Genomic DNA, 27529 nt, shown 5'->3' with positions numbered 1-27529 from the left:
GTGAAACCAATCGCAAAACTAAAATAAAAATAATATTCTCAAAGAACAAACAAAAAGAACTACAAAGCGCTGAGCAGCCGCAAAACTTTATTAAAGTGCACCAAATTATTTAAGCACAAGCCTTGCAGTGACGCGATACAATCTGCTCAAGAGATATTATACAAAACAAGAGCTTTAATTACAGTTCATGTATTTTTAATCTGAAAACATTGGTCCTTCAGAGTGGCATGCTATGCTCTGTACTCATCTTCCGGAGACTTCGGTGATAAAGTGTGCCTCAATAATTTCAAATGTATTGTGTTCACAAACAAATCTCTGCTGTTTGAAAATCCAGGCTTAGCCATGAGGATAAGTAACGATGGAAAGAAAGCAACAAAAAATTTTGATAAATTTTTATAACTGCTGTCGTAATTAAAATCGCTAAACCTTAAAATTTGCTTGCAGCGCACTCTACCTTTGAACGACAGCATGTCTACCATGCACGTTTCATAGATAAAAGCGGCAACATGCATATCACAGAGCACGCTTTATTTTGCGCACCTATGACACAGCAGCAGCGACTTCTTTACTTTACGCAAGAAGTGGGAAAAACTAGGATAACATTTTGTTTAATGATTTAAAGAACCGCTGTCTTGTGTAGCACACTTTTGCAGTAGAGCACTTAATTGGTTGTTTGGCGTGTGAGCGGCGTTGTCGTTGACGTAGCACATCACGTGACCATATTGCTGTCATATGACACCACGTGACCATGACCTCCCCGTTACATGCCTGGTCACGTGATATAGTGTGATATCATGCGACCGTGATGTAATGGGGACGTGATGGCTCGTGATCGATGAAGTCATCGACAGTGAGGATCCGTTTGCACGAGCTCCGCACAGCTGTAGATGGAGTCTCTTCATTCCGTGGCATACAGCTCAAGCTTAAACCACAAAAGCATAAAAACTCCTCTGGTCAGACGTATCATTGAGCAGTTATGTTTTTATATAACGCACACAGGCTTTTGACTGCAGCCAATGATTATCAGCGTATGTAAGGCCTGCGCACATTTTCAACCATGTTTCACTCTATATATAGGACATAGCGCGCCTTTCGCCATATGTTTAAGCGCAGGTGGGGACTGCGCGGTTAATCCTGATGTCAACTTGTAACGCATAAAAGTTATATAGCCCCAGAAAACAGCAGGCTGCACAAATATAACATACAGTAATCGAATGTCACCAATGCACCTAAAATGCTACTTAGGTTTGCCTCTGCTACTTGGTACATCAGCTTTTGTTATTGCTGGATAGCATTTTTCTCATAGTTAAGGCAATGCTTCTTTGGGATGCGGCGACGCTGTTTTGAGAATGTTTAACCCCGCCGCTTTCAAATCGCATGCGCGAAGGTTTGCGAATAACTAAATAACTAACGTGCTATTTATTGGCCGGCGATTTGGCGTCTTGCCATTGTAGTGGCGCTGGCGCACCACGATCCATGAACCACACCACATTCACGTGCGACCACTTTTCTGAATCTTATCCGCCTTCGTAAACGATGTTTCTTCGAAAAGCACGATTTTCGCTCAGTTAATCTGCGCGGAGACATTTGCCGTCGTAACTCGCCTGCTTTCAACCATATAATAATCTTGCATATGGAACATTGTTCTCACAAACGGTCAATAAAGGTATCTGGAAAGCATAACAGTTCCTTTTATTTATCTGGTAAGCAGGCTTCTCATGTTTCTCTCTCAGCCTATATATAGGACACTAAGCGTATGCAATAAAAGGCGAGGTTGTGGAATGCCTTGAAATTATTTTAACGCAAAGCGGCCCCACACTTTCTAGATCGAAATGAGACTTTGGGATGCAAGTAAATTCATCTTCCTTGCAATTTGTTATCGCGACTGCTATTTTATGTCTGATATTATAATGAACTTCAGTCTCACGGCTTAACAACCTATGTTTCCCACGTGAGACGATGTAATAATAGTTCCTGAGGTAGGCAATAGCACCCAAACTTTGAAAAACAAAGTTTCCTTTATTTTCTCTTGTATGTTACCACTACGTTAGTCTCTGAAATGCTGAATCAGCGATCTAATAGAGAAAAGAACCAGTTGTTTTTCTGAATTAGTGATGTTATACTTTGTCATACTGCGCAACCATTCGTCCTCACCTCTCATATTTGCATCCAATTCGGAGTTTAACCCGCATTTCGAAGATTTATCAGTTTGGAAGCATGAAAAACACTTCTGAGAAGCTTAGGCGTCTATGGGTTAATTTCTCCGAGTAAGTACGATGTTCTGCTGGGCTGGAAATAAGAACAGGCTAGCGTCGAACCCACTTAAATCCACTTTTGAGGGACTTTCCTGCGCACTGCAGTCCAGTCGCTGCAAGAATCGCACGAGTATATAGAACATGTCGATGTGGGCCAGCTTCTCTCCTGGACATGCCCGCGCTCCCATGCCGAAGGTAAGCAGCGGAGGGACATCTTGTCGAAGCTTCCCGCTGCCCGGATCCAAGAACCGCTCGGGCCGGAATTGATCCGGTCTGTCCCAGAGCTTGGGGTCATGGTTCACTCCGTAGACGTTGTACATTATGCCAGTGTTCTTTGGTATGTCGTGATTACCTGCATGAAACGAACGCGTGGAAAACATAATGTACAGGCGCGGCCAGAGTAATACGAAGCACGCGACAGGCGACGCATCAAGGAGAAGCTAAAGTCACTGTCCCGTTCCAGTGACTATAGGAGAAACTAAAGTCACTGGAACGGGAAAACTGCCGCATTCGTTTTCTCTCGCCGCCGCGCAGGCCGGCCAGCGCGCGCGCGTCCCCGATTCGTTCTCCGCGGTGACGCGGCCATTCCCCGCCATAAATGGTCCTGGGTTTTTTGCGCAAAAGACACGACACAAAAGAAACGAGGTAGACAGGACAAGCGCTTTGTGTCGTGTCTTTTGCGCAAAAAACCCAGAATGCTTAGGCACCAACTAGCCTGCAAAAACATACTCGCAAGTTATAAATGGTCCGCTCGCTTCTTTATCGCGGCCGCCGGCACACAGATAATCCGTAGCATTACGTAGCACTTGCTCTTATGGGCCGAGATAAGCGTGCAGAGCAAGCGGCGCTGGACCAAATATGGCGGCTGGTTGCGGTACTTTTCCCGTTCCAGTGACTTTAGGAGAAACTAGTGTTCCTGTATATGCTCCCTGCGGGAGCATATACAGGAACACTAGGAGAAACTGCATCGAAGCGCCATCTATCAACGACAGAAACACTTGGCTCTCCACGCGCAGCGGAGTACCCGCCACCGAATCCCACTCTTTGCTTCAACCCTGGCGTTATCTTAGCTCGAAAGATGCTAAGCTGTTCCAAGCAATTCCGCCAGGTGATGCCTTCCTCCAAGCGGGCTGATTTTATCGTCGATGTCGCGCGCCGAGCGCCAAATTGTGCTGCGCTACGAAGCGTACAGCCTTTCGTTTGCTGCAGGCATGCAGACTATACGTTAAGCAGTGATGCCGAAAGGCCTGCGGCAAAAAAGTGGGTACGTGCCCGTTCGCCTCTCTGTGCGTGCCGACACGCATACTTCTCGACGCTCATGCCATGTAGCTTGCATAAGCAGTTAACCGTAGTTCTGCGACCCTTCCTGTGCCCCGTATTATCCTGGCCGCACCTGTAAAAACGGAGTGAAGTGCGGGCCTGGCAACCGCAAAGATTACCTTCGCAGTCCCATTTCTTCAGTGCAGAATGGCAATGAACGATCATACCGAACTTGGTCTCCTTAGAGGTAAATTGAAGGGGCGCCTCAATTTCTTGCCTCGTGGTCACTCTCCCGCAGTAACAACAGACCACTTTTGTTTTATTCGAAGCCTTTACGCATACCGTATGTTGGTAACCCATCAGTGACTGTAAATGGCCCTAGAGTCCGCTTTCACGCAGGAACCCGAGAAGGATTCAATGAATTTTAGAACAAAAGCCTTATGTGGAACAGCTGCTCACTGTTTATTTGGTGAACGAACTTTAAGGACAGTTTGCCTGGGGATGCAGTTGAATCTAGCTATAATGAAGTTCCAGATGCAACTAACTTTTTTCGGCATTTTTTTTTTTTGCTTCGATTGAATATTCAGCCTTTTTATGACGATTTAAGGAAGCAGTTTCGCGCCACAGTTTCGATACAGCGACGTTTTTATGAGCTCAAAAAGAAAATTTAGGTATACTCCATCACATTCCAAAGTTAAAAAATTTGCTTGCAAAAGTCTGTACAGTGATAATAACGATCGCTCTGAACTCAGCCTACTCTTAACTAAGTTGGTGGGGCGCCTAAATTTCTTTCTTTGTGGTCACTGCCCAGCTTGAATAATATATTAGTTTGTTTTCTTTGAAGGCTTTCCATATGCCGTACGTTGGAAAACAAGATTAGTGATTACGAATTCTGGCAGAGTTTGCCTTCACGCAGCAACTTGAGCGGGCTTTGATGACTCTGACTATAAAAGCCTTGTGAGGGAAAATGACAGAGTAGATAAGTGGTGAACGACGTTAACAGGCAGCTTGGCCGCTGCCATTTGTCTAAGTTGATCCACTCAAATAATAATAATATTAATAATTGGTTTTTTGGGAAAGAAAATGGCGCAGTATCTGTCTCATATATCTTTGGACACCTGAACCGCGCCGTAAGGGAAGGAATAAAGGAGGGAGTGAAAGAAGGATGGAAGAATAGGTGCCGTAGTGGAGGGCTCCGGAATAATTTCGACTCAAAAGTCAGTGATGCATTTTGCCGATTCTTCTGTCACCCAAAGTGCGCATTTGTGAGAGTTGCAGCTTTGTTGGTGTTGTACCCACTCCTATCCTGTCCAGTAGAGCACTCCCGCGGTACGTCCTCGTCTTTCGTGCATTGTTTCCGACAAAGCTGACACATTTAACCCTCGCATGCCACATGAAGCGTGCAGGGGTATCAACCTCCTTAATGTAAAAAAATGCATAGAAGCATTTTCAAGAAAGCATTCTGCGCAAATGATGGCAGAGCAGGCCATTTTCACTCTTGAAAGTGGTTTTCCTTCCTAAAAAAATATTTTGCACTAATTATTCGGGATGTCTTACATCGTTAGAAAAAAATCTATAAGTGCGCGGATTTCAAAGGAACCTTCGAAGGTAAACTACGTTTAGTCAGTTATGAACAGTTTCGTTACAACATTGTGTGCGTATTGAAAAACGACGACGCTTTGACGAATTTAGTGAGAGCGATGCATAAAAAAATAAATTAAAAGTATACGCCTAGATATGCTTGCCATATTCTTCATCTATATAAAGTATAATCAATAATTCAATGAGGTAGAATTTCAGTTGATAGTTTGTAGTATTTCGTTATAAATGCTGGTTTTCTCACATTAAAGCTCAATTAACTCTTTATTTATTTCTTCGAGCTTATTTTCAGCACTGCAGCACAACACAACCTGTTTCTTCACTTGTTTGGAGTCCATTTAACCTCCGCAAAAGAAGAACGCTTTCCTAGAAAAAGGGGAGTCTCGTTAAAATGTTGGCAAGCACCTTCAGACTTATCCGTCATTTGTTCACGGTCTGTGTGCCTCCAATTCTTTGGCTATCTTAAAGGAAATAGCGCAAAGGGAGCTCACCAACTCTGGTGTTCGTTGTAGTGTTGTGGGGCACACCCATTGGAGTGATGGGGTAGCATCGAAGGGTCTCCAGTAAACAGGCCACAGTGAAGGGCAGCTTCTCTCTGTCTCTGTATGAAGGAGGACAGGTACCTACAAAATATACGCAAGAGCATTCTCAGCCGAAAAACACTCAACGAAGAAAAAACAAGCGGGACATTTCACTCTTAGCACTCACGCACTCGAAGAATGTTTAAAACATATGGCCTATAGTTAATGACAGGAAGTCATGGGCCTGCAGTGGACAATCAAGGGGCTTCCTAAAAACCTACCAAAGTTCAACGGCGATTTTTGGTCGTAGCATTATTTTAGATATGGACAATATTATTTTTTTTTATCTACGGCTGTTTTTTTTTGTTTTATGCGGCTACTTGAAATTGCATCTATTTAAACAACTGACAACTTTAAAAAGTTGTGTGACATCGTGTAACTACATCACTCAGACGCAACACAATAAATAAAAAACTATTTTCAGGTTATTCTGAAATTCTCTAAAAGTCCTTAATGCAGAGCAGACCTACAAACTGCGTCAGCAAAAAAAAAGTGGATTCGGACCCATCGGAAATATACCTTAAAAAGATCTATTCTCAATCAAAAAGCACCTTTCTCAAGGTGGGGTCGAAGACCCATTTCCCAAGCATTTCACCCTAAATAAGCCGAGCGCCAGACCAGGGGAAAGCTTGTACCCATTGTATCACCGGAGAGTGCCCGGCGGCACTGGGGATCGAACCCCGCACTTCCCGCATGCGAGGCGGATGCTCAACCACTTGGCCACCGCTGCGGTGGCCTTCATTTCTTTGTTTTGAGTAGCACTTGAATACGTATTTACTTAAAGCGCAAAAATTGCCTTTAAAAGTACTCAGCGCAGCACACTCGTGTGTGTCTGTGTCAGGCAACACAAACTCAGCGAGCGATTTGCGCATACAAAAAATCAGAGGGGACACGTAAGCCCCGCGTTACGGGTATGACACGACAGCATCAATAGGTTAATGGCCATTTATATGAAATTGCTCGTTCTCCAGTTTACAAGTATAGAACGTTGGGAGTCCTTATATTACTCCTGGTGCGGTGGTGCAGCGGTTAAGTAATCGCCACGGTCCTGCGATGGTAGCCTGTGTGACCCATATTGCTCTTCCTGGGCAACCTTTCGCGACGAATCATCAATTCAGAACTGAGTAGGATTGGGCGTGTTGTTAATGCATATTAACTAAAGAAACATAGCTCAGGAACAAAACATTTGGACGACGCTTAAGCTTCGTCTTCAAGAGTGTGACGCGACAGCCTGTTGAAGCGTTGTCAAGGAGTGCACGGAACGCCATCGCCCGTCCTGCGCGACGCGAGGCACGTTGGACACTTTAAGGAAAGGACACCTGTCTGATATATCTCGGTGGACACCCGAACCGGGTCGTAATGGAAGGAAAATGAAATGAAAATTGGCTTTAACGAAAGGAAGTGACGCCTGTCTCACAATTCTCGCTGGACACCCGTACCGCGCCGTAACTAAGAAAAATTCCTTCCCTTACGGCGCGGTTCAGGTGTACACCGAGTTGAGCCATTTTTTTGCTCACAGCCAACGCCGCTGACGACACCGGCTTTTCTGCGACGCGAGCTCTTTCACGCTCTCGCGTTAAAAGGACGATGCTGGCATAGATCCTAAGAAATTAAAACCAGAGACGAGCACGCCAGAAGTAGCGCGAGCTGTCTAGATTGCTCGACAACTCCACGGAAGCCTTCTGGCACCTTGTTTTGGACAGCCTTCGTCCCTTTGTGTCTCGTAAGAGTGCTTTCACAAGCAATGATAGTGTCCACGCCATCGGCTACATTGACCTCCTGGAAGACGTCTGCAAGAGTCTGGGCCTTGGTCCAAAGTTCGCAGTCCAGCCGAGGCAAGACACAGCGGAACTTCTAACCTGTGTCCGGGAAGTGGCGATGCGGGCGCCGGTCGACGAAAGAGATTCGTGTGTTTCGCAGGGAGTGAATGTTCTTCCAAGATACGGACAGGGGTGCCCTGATCTGCACAATTAACGTAAATGTCAAACTAAATATAACGAGTAACGCATCGATTTTGTCTCTGTGATAACGGAAATCAACCACGCTGTCGAATTATGCTCGGCAATTTTCTTTTTGAGAGCCCGGAAAGCAGCAAGCCGCACCTATCATACAGGCGCGGCCGCGAAGCTACCAGAGTGCCAGAAGAAAATCCCGCAACGTGGCGCTCCAGTAGCCGGAAAATGGACTCGCTCGAGAACGGCTCTGGATTCTGGTCTATAGAGCAGTGAAAAAAACCAGTGGCAGTGAGGAACGTTGTACGCTTATTTTTGCTCCCTTGCCAACCGTTAGGCCTTGGCAGTGCGGATAGGTGCGCGGAGGACGAAGACCTCGAAGCCGACCGAAGAAAGTAGCTTCAGCTCCAAGTCCCCACCGAAACGCAGTCGGTGGGGATCGGAACATTAGAGGAGCGATAAACGCATTCTCCGACGTCCTGAATGCGACAAGAAGCCGTGTGGCTGTCCTTTCCATTTCGTTTCCCTTGTTGGCGGACATGATGTGATAAGAATAATCTCTGCGTGGCAATCTCTGAAGTGGGGGACCCCATTTCCGGACCTTGTTAAGATAGAGTACCGAATCTCCCGAGCCCACTCTCTCAAAGACGAGAAGAGCAGCTCCACCGGAGACTGTTGAGATGCGTGTGTGTGAAATGCGTGAGATAATGACGGGCTGGGCATCACCCCCAAAATCCCCATGATCCACAGTCCAGCCTGGTATCCCACCCATACCCTGAAATTCAGGACAAGGGCCATTTTTCCAACGGTTACTTGTTTCTGAACGCAACTTTTTCGCATATCGTAAAATTGCATCATAACAATGAAAATATCCGCAGACCCTTCCTCAGGTAGCTCGTAGTTTTTTTACCATTCATTGTAAAAAACGCACTATATTAATTTTTATGTAAGTTTTCATTACTCGGTGCTAGCTCAGGACAAACTTTAAAGCACGATTTTGCGACGCATCGGGAGATTAGAACATCTCCATTAATATGTTCATAAGTAACTATATCTTGAAAAATTTTACAGCTGACATATTAATTATAAGCGATATCGAAGGGTGCTCAACTTTCGATAAAATGGACTGATACGTCTGCGGCTGGTGTGCCCCTGCCGCACTCCACCCATCTCGGCTGCTAATAATCGCTGTTATTATGTGATCTCGTTTATCTTCCCTCTTTCTATCTGATCCTCAGCAGGATCCCATGTCCACGGGAGTCGCTCAGACATTTGGTCACGGGCATAGTGCAAGTTTCCGATTCCTCTTTGGCGGTATCACCTGCTTTCTTTTAATGGCAGCTGCACTGCATACACTGTGTACTGTTTTACAATCTCATTTGAATGTCCGCCATGGTTGAGATTTTGTGCAACGTGCGATATAGTGGACTCGAATGAACACTGGAGCGGAGAAATCGCCCTCGTCCGCGGTCCTTACCTATGTTGTCTTCAATTTCTTTCAGAATCCTTTCTTTAATCTTCGGTGCCTTCGTGATCTGAAGGAACAGCCACTGCAGTTCTCCAGCTGAAGTGATAGTGGCAGCTAGGAAAAAAAAATAAGGCAAACATAAGGTTCCGAACAGCATTACGAATTTTAAATTCTATTGCACGACACTACGTAAACTATCTTCCGTATACAAAAAAAAACATGCATGTTCTATAGCAAAATATTCAGACATTTTCTGTGCGTGAGATTTTTAGCATGAACTGACGTATAGTGAGACTACAACGCTTTCGGGGGTTCATTCGCATGCGTGGAATTTCAGCTACAGCAGGTAATGCGTCTGTTGCTCCTGCAGTAAAAGCTTGTCATGTGCGCGCGTGTTGTTTGAGCTTTCATCGCGCTTCTCCTTCTCATTGATGCATCTACAGGCACTCAGTTTCACGCAGTCAAGAAAAAAAAAGATTATAAATGTGCAGCCCATCCCGCAATGTACAGAAAAGCTACCAACCTAGAAACGCTTATGTGCCATCGTTTCTCAACAACGCTGTCAAAAGCTACTGCGGGGCAGACTTCGATTGTCTGCAGGCCTTCTCAAATGCTTTGTGTGTGTGGAGGGGTGGGGGGGTGGGGAGGGGGGGGGGGGGACATGTCGCTTATGTGATTAAAAGGCAGGAAAGTATAACTTGGCGCCAGGAATTTCATAAGGACTGTATTATGTTTGCAATTAAAAGCATTTTGCGTGTTTGGAAAGCTTTTTTATCATTATTGCTTTAAAAAAACAGGCATCTCACAGGTATTTGGTTTGGAGATTCTGTAAAAACTGCCATTCTGTTACAGGCTGTAAAAGAGCACACAATGGGTTCGTCTCTCCCCGGATATGAAATTATCGCATTGACGAAGGCATTTTTATAGCGAGCTTGTGGCTCACAACACGTGGGATGCCGCTCTGAATTGACGCTAAATAAATAGTGCCAATTGACCAAAGCAAAACTGCTAGCCTATAACCAGACAGGCACAGAATACGTACCGCCAAATATGTTCAGAACGACCTGAACCATGTTGTCATAAGTTAGGTATTCAGCGTCGCCTTTTTCTTCACGGATAGCCTCTTCGTGAGCGGCAAGCATGGCATGGCTGAAGTTTTCCGTCTTTCCTGCAAGTACAAGTTACTGCGATCAAACCAGCGGGCAGCCGCTAAGATCGGGAAAGCCTCAAATGACGCGAATTCCTGCTGATTTATAGGTTATTGATAGCTGTTAGAATATTCGGTATTTACTTTTTGAGAGTTCAGCGGACCTATTTCGGTGTTTACTTCCGAATACAGTTCAATATTTTTTCCAGCGAATATTATTTTCTGCGAATGAATTACTCGTGATGTAAGATGGTAATCATGTGTTGTAAAAAGCCGCTTATAGTCTCATCCTGGGTTTTTTATCAGCCCAAGCCATTAACAAGCAGTTAATGGTCAAGTGGTCTTATTTAGAGCATTGCTTGCGGAATAAATTGCCATCGTTATTACAAAGAGTAACAGAATTGAAAGATGGAACCATAAAACAAAAGCTCAAGTGGTAGTTGACTTCCTAAAGGTGGGTTTTCGTGTTGTTAATGGCTTGCTCCGCTGGTTTAGGCAAGTGGACTGGGGCAACACGTGGTATATCTGTTTATGGCAGCCATGGAATTTTGGCTTAGCGGCCGCAGTAGCCAGACACCACATTTTTTGTGCCGCTTATACGTGAATTCACGTCAGTGTCTTTGAATGCCGTGTAGAATTGTACTCAACCAAATAAGTGCACCAGACGGGTGATCACGGTAAACAACGCTGCGCTGGCAGACGACGTTTGGCGAGCAGACTGAGCCTCCCGCTGGGCATCTAGTGAAGGAATACCTTAAAACGAACTACCGCGATGATTAATCCAGAATTAACACTAGCGCCCTATCATGTCCTTGTTTTTGCGTACATTAATTTGCTACTTTCAGTTAGCGTAACTCCTACTCAATAGCCCGCTGTGTGTGGCGCGTGCATGTCATAGATACTGACCCTTCTCGGTTAAAACCATACTTTAAAAATTGAATTCGGCGTACGTGTATAGTTTTGTTTTTCTTTTGGTTTAAACCGAAAAGTCTAATTCCTAGTTGTAGAACACGTTATAATGATGATACTGGTACAACCTGCTCCAGCAGTGAGTGTTCAGACTTCCATCGCATACCTGGCACATAGGTGGCATCAGCCTTGCTGAATAGCTTCTCGATTATTTCCCAAGACTCGCGAAACATGGCTTCGATCTTCTTTTCTCGTTTCCGATAGAGGACGCCCAGCCAAGGTGCGATGTCGCTGGGCAGTCCATCGGGGGACACCTCGTTGTACTCGTGGTCGATCTCTTCCAGGCGCCTGATCTCTTTGCTCTCCTCGTCCAGCCTGCGCACGGAAGGCAGATGCGTCGGAAAGCGTCTCTTTTAAGGCGGAAGCTTTTAATGGCTCATACTTGTGGTGGCCATCCATCCGGTCACGTGACCTCGCGGTGTCCGTCCGTTACATCCTAGGACACGTGAGCGTGCCCGTCCGTTACATCCTAGGTCACGTGACCTTATCACGTGATCACAACCTGCCAACTGGACTTTGAGCAAACTGCCCACCGTGGCAGGTGGTGTGATCCGCCGCCAAGCAACAACTGCGCATACACAGCGTGACGTCAGCGGTCAAATTCAAATCCTGCAATGAGTCGCAAACGGCTTTCGCCTTCCCGCAGTTAAGAGATATCTGAGTGCCTCCAAAGAATTTGTTTTACGCAAAGAAGTGTGCAGCAGCTCTAAACAGGTTATTCCGCCGCATCTCAAGATTTACATGCAGCACTATTCAAGCTACCGACCTTCTCAGGCAACCAGAAGCTGCTCAGATCTTAAATCTGTTCCTACGCGCCCCAAGGTTTGCTGGTAGTCTCCTTGCGGCTATCTGCAAACGGTCCTCGTTAACAGAAACACTGCGTGTAGAAATGAGGACAAAACAGGTGCGCTGTCTACGAACCACAAAGATATCTCCCGAATAACGTTAGTGCGATAGCAAGGTCATAAGCATGTATGGGTACAGAAGCAGCGATGTTTTGCGGAAGCCTGAAAGGTATTGTAGAGTTTGGTGTTCTAAATCTGGGTGTTTGAAAATCTGGTGTTTTATGTCTTGTTTCACTATACAGAAGAGAATTTAGTCAGACATCGGTTGTAGTAAATTTTCTTCCTAAGCACACACATCCTGTGCGTTTTATGAATACGGACATAGATCATTTGAAATAGCAAGCTTTACAATAAACTGCTTTCTTGCACACGAAGACAGTAGTCCGAATGAGCAGTAAGATTAAATTAAAGCTTAGAGGCGAGATCTTCCTTGACCTAAAGAAGGCCATGCACATAAAATTCACAGCGTGGGATCAACGTGATGGATCTTTGCAATCCAGCTATCAGCTGCTCACCATTAACACAGAGCATAGCAGCAGAACTTCGGTCGTTTTTTTTTTCAGTTAAACCTGTCGTAGCTTTGGTTTCGCAAGTATTTTTTCTCTAAAATTGACAGCGTCAGCCGCAAGACCTTAGTTACCTATTGAACTATTTTATTGTAGCTTTTTAAACAGAATTTAATTTCACCTATTTTGATTGAATTCAGATTGATTTAATTTCCTCACGCGACCCGTGGCTGGCGATAATGTGGAGAGAGGAGACCATGTTTAGAGGAGAGGATGGAGAGGGCATGCGCAGAGGGAAGAGAGAGAGAGAGAGGCTGGGTGGCAATGGGTGGCCAGATCAGGTCTCGCTGATTCGCACGAGGACGGCTAAGCTTTCTTTGTGGCTGACGATATAGATTTCACGAAGAAATGCAAGGCTAAACGACTAGCTAAAGCTGTAACAGCTTTCGCTGAATAATGCGCTAAGCCGGTGAGCTTACCTATACAAATTTTCATTCCTGGTGCTTGAAGATAATTTGAGAAAAACCGTAATTATATCACTCGCTTTTCAGACACCCCGCAGCACACGATACGGTACTTATGCAAAGAAAAAAATGATCCGACGAAAACCAAAATGAGATAAAAACCTTGTTCCGTAGACCGAAACTCCTATGAGGTCGTAAAGAATGCGGAAAAACGGCTTTCTCGAGTCCACAAGCTGTGGTCCTTCTCCTAAGGAGTCGACGTAGGAGTCAACAACGTCTGTGCACAGTTTCTCGAGCGACTCACTGACGGCGTACTTCCTGAAAGTAGTTGAATAGCGATTAGTAACCACGAAAGCACAGCATATCACTAAAGAAATCATTCTCTTTAGGTCTTTGGTTCAAGGCTTATATTAAGCTTAAAAGTATTAAAGCATCAAAATCTTTGAAGATGGTTTTACATCTATGACAGCGTCACCGGCACTCACTGATGTTGTGAAGCACCTTACTAATTGTGACAATATAAAATTCGTGACGAGAAAACACTCAAACAGTCTCTGTAGGGTTCGGGGACGTATTATTACACCCCGTATCAACGTGTTAAGTACGTCATGCAGATTTAGTAAGCTGCATATCGAGATAACACAGGATCACCCAGAAATTTTATTTTCTCTCAACCGCTACGTACTCACCTGACGGCGAGCACAGCCACCTTGCGAAGCGCCTTCCAAAGTGGGTTATAATCTTCGAAAAGAATGTCGTGGTGTCCCTGTGTCTGCAAGTCCCCTAAAAGAAGAAGATAAGGATGCCTGACAAAAGTGCAACACTCGAATAACGTAAGAAACGCAGAACGTGATTTTGAATTTATAGCCTTGCTGTAGAAGCCCCCCCCCCCCCCCCTCCCCCCTCCTTCCTGCTCGTCAGTAGGGATACCTACGATAGACGGCTTCCCATTGATAAACAAAAGTTCAAATGTTAGTATTGGCTGCTTTTGTCGTACGCGGATGCCCTGCAGATTCAAAGTATTATAACATAAATGAAGAAGGAGTAGCCTGTGCTTATAAAAATTGACATTATATTGAATTTGTCAAAAAAACTGCAAATCTTGTGAACGGAGCTTAAGCGTGTTGTTATTACTAAAATCTCAAAGCGGTAACCTCAGAGATCTTCTAGAGAAGTATTCCTTTCTCCCCGTTCGCATTAGTGGAGTTTCGAAGAGCCCTAGGTTGCCTCCTCACAATACTGAAGAGTCTCCCTGTTTTTTCGTCATTCCAAACAGAGAACACAGCATCTGTGCAGCTTTGTTTTGCTTTTTATTTTTCCCACTACCCAGCCTGCTCTTCTGTTTGCTGAAACTCCTACCAAACGCAAGTTTCTTCATGACGCTTGATGATATGATATTCATGAAGCGTCATATTCATGACGCTTCATGACATTTTCCTCAAGAATGGGCGTTCACGAAAGGTCTTCGCCCGTAGTCAGCTCGTTCGCTCCTATTCTCGAGGAAACTGTTGTTTTGGATAGAAACCCCGACCACCCTTCCCGTGAAGTGAGAGTAGCTTTCTTAATCAGGAAAAAGGCCTGAATTGTGTAAGCGATGCCTCGTTCTTTCTCCATAAGACTAAAGTAGGCTCTTGGCAAGAATTTTTCTCAGTTAATGACCGCATGTCCGTGACTTGCTATCTACCCGGGTCTGAACTGCTCCATACAAACAGTCATCTCGAAAGGCTTTAGGCTGTTTTGTGATTTTTTTATCACGTGTTAATGCATCTTCTTTTAGGTTTCTAACTGCCAGCAATTATCCAATCAAACATGATTCTTCGCATCTCTACACCGTATGTAATATTGCTTTTCACTACCATTTAAGGACGCATCGTTCAATTTTATGGCTTTTAGCATTTCTCCTGGCCAAACGTATTTCATATATCGCTTTTCCGGCCCTCAACACCTCTCTGGCGTTCCCTGCAGCTGATAAGGGCTGTACTGCCTATATAACTCGCGTGTTTTCAATAAAAGAATCAGTTGACAGTGTCGCGTTGTCCTGTGTGTCTAACTTGTGAACGATTTCATCTTGCGCTAAGTTGACGCCCAAGAGATCGGGAGTATAATTTTTACAAATTACGACTGCATAGACGTTGTTGTTGCACGTTTCGCTGACGGATGCTGGGGATTTCCAACTGCTACGGAAATGACCTCCATCTTCCTTTTGAGCCAAAACTTGTTCCCTGCTTCGAGCGCAATTCGATTTGGACAAATACAGCGTAACACCACTATCGTGCGCGTTTATTTACCCCTGTCAAACTAATTCTCTATAACATAGTCTGCACTTTTTCGTTCCAATAGCACCACTACACACACGAATTAGAGAGTACCATCACAAGAGCATGCAGCAAGTCAAACCAAGCAGCGGGAGATTAGAAGGACTGAAATCCATAGGAGACCCAATGCTATTGTAGTGTCATCGGGTAACAATAACTGAGCGACCTACAAATTTTGTTACGTTCCGGGCGCTTCTGTTGCGCTCCGGGAAGTTGCAGGCGGTTGCAGCGCAGCTTGAGACCCTGTCAGGCCCGGGGCACCAGGACCTACAATTTATCTCAAAACGTGAGCTAAATTACAGCTTACACTTATTCGCCGAAGCAAGGTCAGTCAGAGTGAAAGTCAACAATATGAGCAGTTACCAGTAGAGACTTTTAGGATAGTGTATGAGCGCTTACGTACGTTATACGCAAGCATTTAGCAGGAGGTTACACTGGAAATCGCATGAGCACTTTTAGTTTATCGTATGCCAAACCGAACGCAATGATAGCGCTGGCCGCAGTGGCGCAATCTGGTGTTAAAGTATGAAAGTACTTTGACATTTTTCAAATTTGGTCAAGGTTATCCAAGTCGTAGCGCGCAGATAGCCTCGCTATTTGATAGCGTAGGCTATGCCTTTGCGTATGTCTGTGCACGCTATACTAAAACTCTCTAGTAAGCGTGCCCACCAGAACTGCAGCCACTGCTTATTCGGCTGAAGTGGGTGTGTCTCGCTTGGAAAGGGGCCGCCATGTTTTAGCACTAAGTTCACAAATCCGCAACACTAACTTCTGAGAACTGCGTGCGTCCACTAACGCTATTTACCAGCTAGCGTTCTACGAATGAGCTCTCGGGACCCGTTATTCTACTAAGTGCGCATTCACGCGAAACCCGCAATGACAAAGCTGTTAACACAACAACTACTTATCGATTGTTGCGTTCTCCTACTGGCCACCGGAGCCACTGTCGCACGGTTGGGAACTCAAGGACGCTAGCTCATGCTATAGTTTTTTTTTTACAATTCGTGCAACCAAATGAAATCGCTTTGGATATGCCTATAGGGTCTGTCTTTCATCCGGTAAAACAAGGTTTCACTCTATTCATGCACCCCATGTTTCTTATGATTGAATAGGGTAGACTGGATTTTCACCAGAATATGCGGCTTCAATAAAATACTCGTTTACAGCTCAATATCCCGAAGGCACCACACGACAACTAGAGAATGTCTTTCACGTCTAGATTTGAGTTCTATGTTAATTAATGCTGATTTAAAACATAAAAAGCACCTTGTTTAGTAGATGCTTTCCTGCCTGCACATGTAGCTTTTAATCAGTTTATGAAAATAATGAACCAAAAATAGAGCTTTTCATGTCCCACACAAAATAGAGCTAAAATAGTAATTTCCTCCCCACAATGGACAGAAAAGACCCGAAATTTAGAATTTTTTTCGCTGAACAACCCAATTTGTAGCAGAATTGCAACTCAAAATGTGGCACCCGATGTTTAACCTCCCAGTTTAACGAAGACTCTTGAATAGACTTCTCCGCCTTGCATGTAAGAGGTGCGGGGTTTGATCCCCAGTGCCACTGGGTACCCACCGGTGATACAATGGGTGTGGGCTTTCCCCGCCTGGTTCTTGGCTTCTTTAGGGGGATATGCTTAGGAAATGTGTCTGACCCCACGTTGACTAGAAGAAATAACCTTGTGCCAATGCGCTCTTTGGCCACAAATGTCCTTGCTCCGTATAAATTCATCGTCATCATCATTTAATAACTTCACGCACATTTCTTTACAGCAATTAAACAGTTGCGCTACGCGAGAAATAAACCAATGCCTTAATGTTGGGGTTGGCTTTCAGGGCCAGCCTCATGGGCATGTGAAGGACACAGATACAAGCACCATGACTTTGCCGCGAACCAAATAGCTTCCACATAAGTAAGCTTTTCTTGTTCTCAAGCTCACCGCTCGCGTCATCCAGACATCTTTTATTGAGTACGTGCAGAACAGTTTAACGGTGCTAACAGAGCTGAACCTATTCCACAAAATGTTTTCTAGCTACCCCACACGCACGCGGCGCCAGGCCCACTGCTTAAGCTCTATGATCTCATTTTTTTAAGCGAAATTTATTGCCGCAGGCCATCAATAATGAGTGAAGGTGTGATGAAATATGTAGCAGTGACTAAATGAATGGAAAAAGGTTAGCTGATTTGATGAAGTCCAGTAGAGAACGATGGTACGGTCCCTGCGCCCAGGCAATGTATGAAGAAGGGTTGCTTGGTGAAAGACCTGCTACCTTCAGGTGCCGGATCCTTGTAGGCTTGAGAGCTGAGCAGTCCCAAAGTAAGTAATGAATTTCGGCTTCAATGCCCTCGTGTTTACATATCGGACACCCTGGCCGAGGAAACAAATCTCGGTACTGAGGCCACTTCCGAGTAACGGTAGGGGTGAGGGCCACCCCGACCCGGATCCTCTTTAGCGCAACCTCCTCTGCACGGGTAAGACCGCGGGGGAGGGTTACCGCACACGGAGGGATGAGAGCACGTGTGCGGCGCCGGAGGAGTTCCTTTCGTGATGAAAGGAGGGTAAAATTGTCCAAATGAAGTAGCCGAGGCGGTGATGAGTTTGTATTCGCAAGGCGGGTTTCTAAATCTGCCTGGCTTTGATAGGTCAGCAGATCCCGTGGGACCCATTCAATATGTACTGGCTGCGGAATGCGTGATCTATTTTGCTCCTTCAGTAATGACGCACGAGCCGATGTGCATGTTTGAATGTTCACATAACGTGTTCTCGAAAAGTGACCCTTCAACTTACTTACCCATCTTTGTCGGAAATCGTCCGGCGAACTCATGTCGGCGCTCCAGGAATGCCTCACGAATCACTGCGTAGCTGTTCAGAACCACCATGGGCTTGTGGGACACCCAGAGGGTGAATACGTCTCCGTACTTCTTAGACCACTCATTTGCCTGGCACGGTAGGCTTTTGACCTTGCGAAGGGCTGTAAGGAGAGGAAACGGCAAGTTTTCATCCGTCAGGCACAGGCAAGAAATAGTAATTGGACCTCTAGTCATCACAATGGAAGCCGTACGCTCTCTGGGGACAATTCCCGATGTTTGTTTTCCCTCGGCCTCTCTTATTAAATATCCAGAAAAAAAATATCACTTTTTTGGAAATGTTTCGTTAAATTTTTCCGGTTCAAGAACAGCTCGGTTAGTTATTTTTTCAATGCAGAAAAATAATGCGAAGAAATACATTATTTAATAATATGGGACTCGTTGATGTTTTTTTTGTTTTATAATAAAATATTAATTGCAAAATTAAGTTTTTAAACCAAATTCTGAAAAAAAGATTTATCTCAAAAGCTGTTTAATCACATGTGTGAGTATAAAAATATGTCTGCCTAACGAATGACAAATGTTTCGAAAAAATCAAAGTTCTAGCTCGTGCAGTGTTTCGGCTAGAAAGCAATGACTTTATGTTCAATAATTGGGCACGTCATTGGGCGAAACAGTCGAGCGAACCCTTCGAAGCGCAGATGGCATCAAACCCTGCCAAAGTATTGTACAAACCAGTCAAAAAGCTGCTGGCAGTTAAGCATTGCCAAGCACAAAAGATTGCGCGAGAGCACAGTTTTTTGGAGGTGGACACCACCGCCACGTACCTGAAAAAGCCATTGAGGTTTTCGCTGACTCAGGGAGTCAGTTATGCGCGTCTTCAACTTTTCCATCGTCAGTGACAATTTGCCCAAAGCACGTCGACGGCCTATGCTTCAGTGCCGCGCTTCTGCAGCAATTTTGTCAACGCCAACGCGTATAGTGCCGTGTTTCTGCCGCAGCGTTGTCAACGCCATCCCACGCAGCGCACATCTCTCTGCCACTACCACGACATTGCTCTAAGCGGGAATATTACTTTGATAGTAGTATTAGTGGATGAAGAAGATGATGTGCATTGCACAGCGCGTGAATGCGTTGCAGTTTAACGCGAGGCTTGTTTTGAGGCAGAAACAACAACAACGCGAGGATTGTTCGGCTGTGGTGAGAGCCTAGTGCTCTCGCGCAACGCCCTGCGAAGCTGATCTGTTTGTGCCGCCGCGGTTCGAATCCCAGTCATGGATATTTTTTTGTTTTTTTAGTTATTTTCACTTGCCAGAAATTTAGAAACATCGCAAGCATGCAAACATCCCAAGATCTTGCTCGATGTTGACCCACCGGAATAGCGATTGTGTTCTAACAACGGTAACGTCAATGCCTTCTAGTCGAGCAAAACAGGCCCAAATCAGAAACTAACTGTACCGCTGCCACCGAAGTTTTGAGCTGCCTCCTGGGGTCTATTTTGTCTTGCGAATAAAAGTCGAATGATGAGGCAGCATCCTCAGAGTCACTGCTACCTAGAGCTCCGACAAAATTGACCGTGGACGCAGCTAAATCGATATTCGCCGTGTTTAAGAGCACGTGCCGCTCTGTCCAAATCAACCATTCTCAACTTCTGCGTTACGCTGCTTTCACAAGCAGTTGAAAAATCGCCGCCAAGTCGAAAAAAAGATAAACTGAACAGATAATTGAAGTGCGGTTTTTAGCTTCAAGGCAAATGATGCAGCATCATCGCGAATGGCGTGGTAGCGTTTGAGATTCGCGTTCGTCGTTAGCGGGCTAGTGACGCTCAATGGGTGCGGCTGGAAAAGAGTTAATGTTGTTTACGGGGATCCGCTTCGTCACCTTCATTTCGGAAACGTGGCAATGGACGACACGGGGAAAAAGTAATCACCGCTTGTACCGCAAGGAGCCAAGTGGAGGGCATGCACAGTCTTTATTTGCAGGTAAAATTCAATAGTTCGAAATAAACAAAATTACAACGAGGAAAAGTTCCTAAACGGCGTAGGCTAAGCTCAACCTTTCTAAATCCTAGCGGTCTCCTTTTAGTTCGTTGAAGTAGCGTGTAATGTATAGGTATTGATGGGCAATAGTTTCATATAGGACCATTCTCCAGTTTCCCTCTTGGCGATTACTTTCTACGACACTGTAATTACACCATTACACCGCTTCTCTGCAAATGTATTCTGCCCGGGATTACGATTCTTTATTCTGGTACTTTAATACCTCAATGCTCTGAAATTCTGGCTAAAGATATGGGTCGAGAAGACGTGAGAAAGCGCGGAAGGAGAATTTCTGTCCAAAGTTCAGATTACAGTTTGGGAAACCGATACAAAGGCAAAAGAAAAATCATTTAAGCAGAAGGATGACAATGCAAAGCAGAGGTTAACCGCCATCCTCAAAGACTCACTGAGCAGGTTCCCCACCAGTGGTAGTGGGAAGGGCCCTTCGGGGTATTTAGACACCCGTTGGTAGAAGCGTCCAACCAGGTACGAAAGGCCGAAGACCAATGCAGTGGTGATCCATCTGTAGTCCCGGAGGGATGAGACGAGCCATTCGAGGATGATGCCCATAGCTGCGTCACGTTGCAGAGTACAGTAGGGGCTGATGACTTTCTAGTGCGCCTGAAAAGGTCACAACGAGATGAATCGTTAAGAAATGGTGCGTATTTGGTTTATGTATTATGGACAGAACATCAGGCACGGCAAAATCAACGGGTGTACGAAACCAAATAATAACACTTTGCATAAATGCCGCACCGTGTCGTTCTTGTTCGTCCGTTGGAGCTTTCTTTTCTGCATTTCCGTCAGCTATGAGACAAGTAGATCGTTCGCAGCAGGTGCGATTCACGGCGCAGCAACAGAGGTGGCGTGAGCAGGTGTGCGCGGAGTGGCCGCTGATTCCCATTCCCAGATCCCAGGCTACCACTGAAATACCGGCGCAGTCTCGATGAGAAGAAGCGGCGCCCTAAAGCGGTAGCTACCTTAAGTGTAAGGCCTGGTCAATTTTGTTGCTCAAAACACTGCGTGAGAAACAAATCATAGACCAGGTATCTCGTGCGGCATGCTACAGAGCCAATAAGAATGCGTGACTTTCCGGTAGGGACACATGCCTCTCAACCGCCACAGCTTTCAGCTCATTAGCTACGCGGAAAACAAGAAAAAGGTCATGTGCAAAGACAGTACCCCTTCCACGAATAGCACTTCGAGGACCTCTTACGTGGTTCAGGGTCCAAATGAACAGCTTTTAAGCCAACAAGCGTTTCTGCTTTCTGGTTGTACTCTTAACTTCCCTAACTCAAATGTCCCCAAACGAGCACGCGACAGGGGTCGAAAAATTGCAAACCTGAGTAGCGGCAAGCCAGGCGCACCGTTATACCCTCTTGCCAGTAGCCGCAAGATTTTCATTTTTGTTTTTCTTTTTGCCTAGCGTTCATAATACACCGTCCTGCGTTTGCCGAAAGTACTAAGATATAAACTGTGCCCCTTACAAAACACTTGCAAACGCTAGCCGGAGAGAATGCTGCTCAAAATTGCAAACACATTGAATTTTACCGAGATGGAGACGCCGTACGAGGTTAGTGTTTCCTGCACCATGGACATCTGAGACTGCTGCAGGCAGCCGAAACTGTGATTTGGACGTGCAAGGCATTCCGTGGAAACTGAGCAAACGTGTAGGCACGTACTACACCAGACGCCGTCATGAATCCAGCTTCAAGCATATTTTTATTCAGGGGAGTTCTTTACATTTATCTGCAATGCCTCGCTCCTTTGTAATTTTCATTGAATTAGTCGATTCCATCGTTTCCGGAACCACACAACATAGAGCATTTCGCGAATATTTTGCGAGCATGGATTAAACAGTGAGTAATGTTGCGCTGCACCTTTCTGCAAGCTTGTTCCCTTTCATTCGACAAACCTTGTACTTTTCTGTGATCTAACTACCCCTCTCAATGTTCAAGACACGAATCTGTAAGGTATCTTACATAAATAAATACCGCTTCGCAGTCGGCGCTGCAGTTTCTACAGGAACGCAGTATAGTGGCAATGCATGTACGAGCCGAAATACTGGTAGCTTTTCTTCGTAATTCGATCTCAGTATGCTTTAAGAAAACCGCAGCGCACTAAGCTACAAAGATTCTAACCCAACACATGATATTCCGGACAAATTATCTTTAACTGCATCATCTTGACTTTTTGTTAAAGAGTTTCATGAAACACAAAGCGAACTGCAGTAAACCTTTTTAGAAGCAAGAGTCTTCTGCGCAGTCCAAAGGGTCCCGTTTTCTTTCTTCAGACATTCTGTTGAGCACATTCTATTTTTGTAAGAACATGGATAGGCATATGCGGCAAAAAAAGAAAAAGCATGTAACGTTACAAGTAGCGAGCCCTCATTGTCCATAGAAACGAAACTCCATCTAAGTGGTACCCGCCGCGGTGGCTCAGTGGTTAGGGCGCTCGACTACTGATCCGGAGTGCCCGGGTTCGAACCCGACCACGGCGGCTGCGTTTTTATGGAGGCAAAACGCTAAGGTGCCCGTGTGCTGTGCGATGTCAGTGTACATTAAAGATCCCCAGGTGGTCGAAATTATTCCGGGGCCCTCCACTACGGCACCTCTTCTTCCTTTCTTCTTTCACTCCCTCCTTTATCCCTTCCCTTACGGCGCGGTTTTGGTGTCCAACGATATATGAGACAGATACTGCGCCATTTCTTTTCCCCCAAAACCAATTATTATTATTATCATCTAAGGGGTTTGCAAACGCGTGCACATTATTGACCAAAAAATATTTGTCATCACCACTTTTTTTCTTTATTGTTATTTTACATGCCTTCCGATAATTTTACCACTTCACACGTGCCTCTTTTAATCCCCAAATCATGTCCAACATTCTTGGATAAAAGCATTGAATATTAGAAAACTGCAGGGTACCGATACAGAATTACTGAAGGTAATGGTTCATTCCTCCGATATGTAACAAAGTCTTTTATAGTGTTTCCATCTCTCTCATCGAGCAGTTAAGACTTCCAGAGGAAACCAATGGGGAACGCTTTTGACGATAGCAAAAACGTTAATATAAAAAATCAAGCTGGCTGATGGGAAATGTGCGGATATATTGATTTTATAGTGAAATCTTACACATATGAAAACATTGCGCTGATTAACTCTTTCCCGTTCAAAAATGCTGTTCCCCAGAATATTTGGGTATGGGAGGGTCTCGAGGCATTCGGCAGAAGAAAAACGGAATCGGCTCTCTAAGCCGAGATGCCAGTGCAGTAATAAACGACTCCCATTTGGTGTCGTGCTCTCTTAGTGTTCTTCAGTTCTTCTGTCCCGCCGCAGCCATATTTCGCATTCTTACCTGAATGCGGCGCTGCCTCAGTGCCGGACTACTTATCGTCATCATCTGCCTGACTACACCCACTGCAGGGCAAAGGCCCCTCCCATGTCTCTCTAATTAGCCCTATCCTTTGCCAGCTGCGGCCACCCTATTCCTGCAAACTTCTTAATCTCATCCGCCCACCTAACCTTCTGCCGCCCCCTGCTACGCTTGCCTTATCTAGGAATCCACTCCGTTGCCCTAAGGAGCAGCGGTTTTCTTGCCTTCGCATTGCATGCCCTGCTACAAGCCCATTTCTTCCTCGATTTCAGCTAGGAAGTCATTAACACGCGTTTGTTCCCTTACCCATTCTACCCGCTTCCGGTCTCTCAACGTTACACCTATCAGTCTTCTTTCCATGGCTCACTGCGTAGTCCTTAACTTAAGCTGAACCCTTTTCGTTAGCCTCCACGTTTCTGACCCATAGGTGAGTGCCGGTAGGATGCAGCTGCTGTACACTTTTCTCTTGAGGGATATCGGTTACCTGCTATTCATCATCTGAGAGAACCTGCCCAATGCGCTCCACCCCATTCTTATCCTTCTAGTTATTTCCCTCTCATGATACGGATCAGCTGTCATACCTTCTCTAAGCAGAGTTCTTTTACCCCTTCCACCCCCTCGCTGCCAATTGTGAACTGCTGTTCCTTTGTTAGACTGTTGAACATTATTTGGTTTTCTGTATGTTAACTTTTAGACACACCATTCTGATCTGCCTAACTCATTGGTCATGCTTTGCAGTTCATCTCCTTAGTGACTCAGCAAGGAAATGTCATCAGGGAATCCCAGATTATGTAGGTATTATTCACTAGCTCTTATCCCGAACTGTTCCCCATTCAGGCCTCGGAATACCTCCTTTGCACGGGCGGTGAATAGCATTGGCGAGATGGTGTCCCCTTGCCTGACGCCCTTCCTTATTGTAATTTTATTGCTGTTTCTATGGAGGACTATGGTAGCTGTGCAGTTCATATATATATATATATATATATATATATATATATATATATATATATATATATATTCCAGTATTTTGACATAAGGCTCTTCTACACTCTGATTCCGCAATGCCCGTATGACTAGTTAGTCAGATGCAGCTCAAAAACGAAAACTCGAAGAAACCTCTCCGCGGAAGTGTTAACGGTACCAGGCATCATTCAGCCATCTAAGCCCTCTTCTTGACAAAATTGAAGATCTGCGATTTAACTATAGATTTCTTGAGTGCCCACAATCACTTTCAACTGAGAAGATGCATAATTTCTAACAGAATAAACTGAAGGGTGTGGGGTTTTTTATACTGGGGGATATTTGCGCTTTCCCCCATTTAACCGCGGCCGACAAAGTTCAAAACCGCCCGGACCCCACCCCGTGATCGCGTACGCTACCGAGCGCTGGCCGACCACGGCGGGCCTTGCTCTGAGGGAACAAAGGAACGACACACAGGCTGACACAAACAGGCATAAATTGCTACAACAATAACGCCAGCTAGCAACAATGAATCGAGGTCATCCGACTCACCAGCAAGGTTACGAGTGAATGTTCGCCCACGCTAGGGCAAAGGATACTCCGAGGCCGGATGGGACGAGATACGGGAGCAAGATTCCCCGCCGCTTCCTCGCCCCGCTGGCGAAGAGCGGAGCCACGAGCGACGCGTCCGCTCGCGCAGACGATCCCTGCTGAAGAGGCTCTCTCTCCCGCGCGCGTACAAGCCATCTCTCGCTCTGCGAAGCTGGCACCTTCTCTTGTTAGTTAAGGTAACTAACCAGGGAATGCGCCCCTCCTCGAAGCGAGGGTGGTGCTTCGCGGTGCATCGCGGGAAAGGAAACGAAAAGGGGACTTCGGGGCGAGCCCCACAAGGGTTACAAAATTTCGCGCATTGCGCCTCGGAAGTGAAGTCCTTGTTTAAGCCCAATTGGTCGAGGAACTCAAGCGTTGTCTTCCTGGGGTCGCATATCCCTTAATGGCTTTAGCACGACCCCATTGCTACCATACACGCCAACGGCGTTTTCCTGTTTGTGTCGGCTCTACCTCCCGGAATCAGTGCCGGCCTTCAAAAGAAGTAGCGGTTAAGCTGCCGCTTGTCGTTAAAACCACGCAGCTGTCGCAGCTGGGGAGTGTTGTCGCTATTTAGGGCGTGCTTCCCACGCCCACCTCAAGCACCGCATTGCCCGTTTCTCTGCAAGCGCGGAGTCCCCGATAGGCCGTATTACGGCGCTGCAACAGCTCGGAAGTAAACGCTAGCAATGTTGACAGCTTTGTATAAAGCTCGCCAGCAACCCTTGAAGCAAGTGCATTGTGTTCAGTGGGCGGAAAGTTTTTCTCTTTCATCGAAAGCAAAACCCTTGGCTTCGCGATGAGCACCGGATGCAAAGTTTACTCCGTCCGACTTTGCGTTGGTTTCATAGGAACAAACTTCGCACCGTCATCGCCAAAGTTAATGTCTTGATGTCAAGGCGTCCTGAGAAAGAATCATTACCTTCCCGATTAATCCGGATTTTGGCATAAACGATGATGATGATTATGGATTTTTATAGCGCGAGGGCATCTACGGCCAAAGAGCGCCATGACACAAGGTATTTTCCAGTTCTCAAGGTGGGGTCAAAGACCCATTTCTCAAGCATTTCACGCTAAAGAAGGCGAGCACCAGGCCAGGGGAAAACTTGTACCCGTTGTATCACCGGTGGGTACCCGGCGGCACTTGGGTCGAACCCCGCACCTCCCGCATGCGACTCGGATGCTCAACTACTAGGCCACCGCTGTGGTTGTTTTTGGCATAAACGAAAAAATAATCTGGTTTTTCAAGTTAGAAAAGGCATCCGCTGTAATACAAGAGAGAAATATTTCCACGCTTATCATAACGCTGACCTCATTCCAAAGAACCAAAACTCAATGTTTTTCGAGCTACGTACCTTAAATACTTCAATCACTCTTGCGCAATAGCAGTAGCAGGGCATCTACCGATTTATGATATCCAAGCAATGTTACTCCTCGCGAAAGCTCAAAAGCTTGCCATAATAGCTTAAGCTTCACGCGTGCTCGTTATCTTGAGCCTGAGGAAAATTTTCATTTCTCATCTGCGAATCGAAGCTACAGTCATCATCGCCAACGCTCCACGATTTATTTTGCCTTTAGGAAAGCAACATCATTTCAGCGCAGGCTTTCATTGAGCTCTCCGGGACTGTAAACGCAGGAAAATACCGCACAATGTATGGCCATACCCAATAATTCGGAAAATGCTTAAGAGCGGAATTTTTCATATATTGCAAGATTTCACTATAGCAATCAATATATCCGCGACGCTCCCGTTAGCAGAATTGCAGTTTTTTTTTTTGCTATTAACGTTTTTGATATCGTCAAAAGCGTTCCGCATTGGTTTTCTATGGCAGTCATAACTGTTCTCTGCGAGCCACGGAAACACTAAAAAATAAGCGTTTTGCTATATATCTGATGAATGGACCATTAGTTTCAATATTTCCATACCACTACCTTACAGTTTTTCAGTATTCAAGATTTTTGTCCGAGAGCGTTGAACATGCAAGACGAGGAATGCTGACCGCCGTCACTCACCTCTCCAAAGCTTCCTTGTTAAATAACGGGCCCGCCACTTGTCTATAGCTCCTCGCGACGTCCTCCCGTGCTGCACCCTCGCGCCGTTCCAAACACAAAAACAGCTACCTGACGTTGTCACACACCCTACGCTTGTGTTATGAGCGTGGCCTTGAAGCGCCGGCGGCAAGCGAACACGTGGAGTTTCTTTTTTTTTTCCTCCATCAACGATGATTTGTTTTCTTTTATCCTCGGTGCTCCTCCTTTCTTCTGCACCCTCCTTCTAATATCTCACTTCTATGGAGTGTATATGCACCTCGAACGCCAAAAGAACAGATGAAGGGTCACGCACATCCGACTGACCGATATCAACGAGCATCTGACTGGAGTCGCCATCGGTGCC

The 27529-nt window shown here is 45.6% G+C and overlaps 1 protein-coding gene across 2 annotated transcripts; it reads right to left on the bottom strand.

Moving 5' to 3' along the window:
• Positions 1-76: 76 nt before the first annotated feature.
• Positions 77-27284, bottom strand: LOC144125048 (cytochrome P450 1A1-like). 2 transcript variants are annotated; one of them, XM_077658098.1, is made up of 10 exons: positions 27148-27284; positions 20619-20832; positions 18157-18336; positions 13736-13829; positions 13209-13364; positions 11338-11546; positions 10158-10283; positions 9125-9229; positions 5606-5737; positions 77-2607 (listed from the first exon to the last, which is right to left on the bottom strand). In XM_077658098.1, exons 2-10 carry the CDS (start codon positions 20779-20781, stop codon positions 2255-2257), a joined length of 1518 nt encoding a protein of 505 aa, XP_077514224.1. In that variant the 5' UTR covers positions 20782-20832; positions 27148-27284; the 3' UTR covers positions 77-2254. The 2 variants fall into 2 exon arrangements, with proteins under 2 accessions (XP_077514224.1, XP_077514223.1); XM_077658097.1 differs by lacking the exon at positions 27148-27284 and adding an exon at positions 25099-25699.
• Positions 27285-27529: the final 245 nt, after the last annotated feature.

The sequence above is a fragment of the Amblyomma americanum genome, chromosome 3 (genome assembly GCF_052857255.1).
Source record: "Amblyomma americanum isolate KBUSLIRL-KWMA chromosome 3, ASM5285725v1, whole genome shotgun sequence".
NCBI lineage: Eukaryota > Metazoa > Arthropoda > Arachnida > Ixodida > Ixodidae > Amblyomma > Amblyomma americanum.
This window is presented reverse-complemented; position numbering and strand designations above follow the sequence as displayed.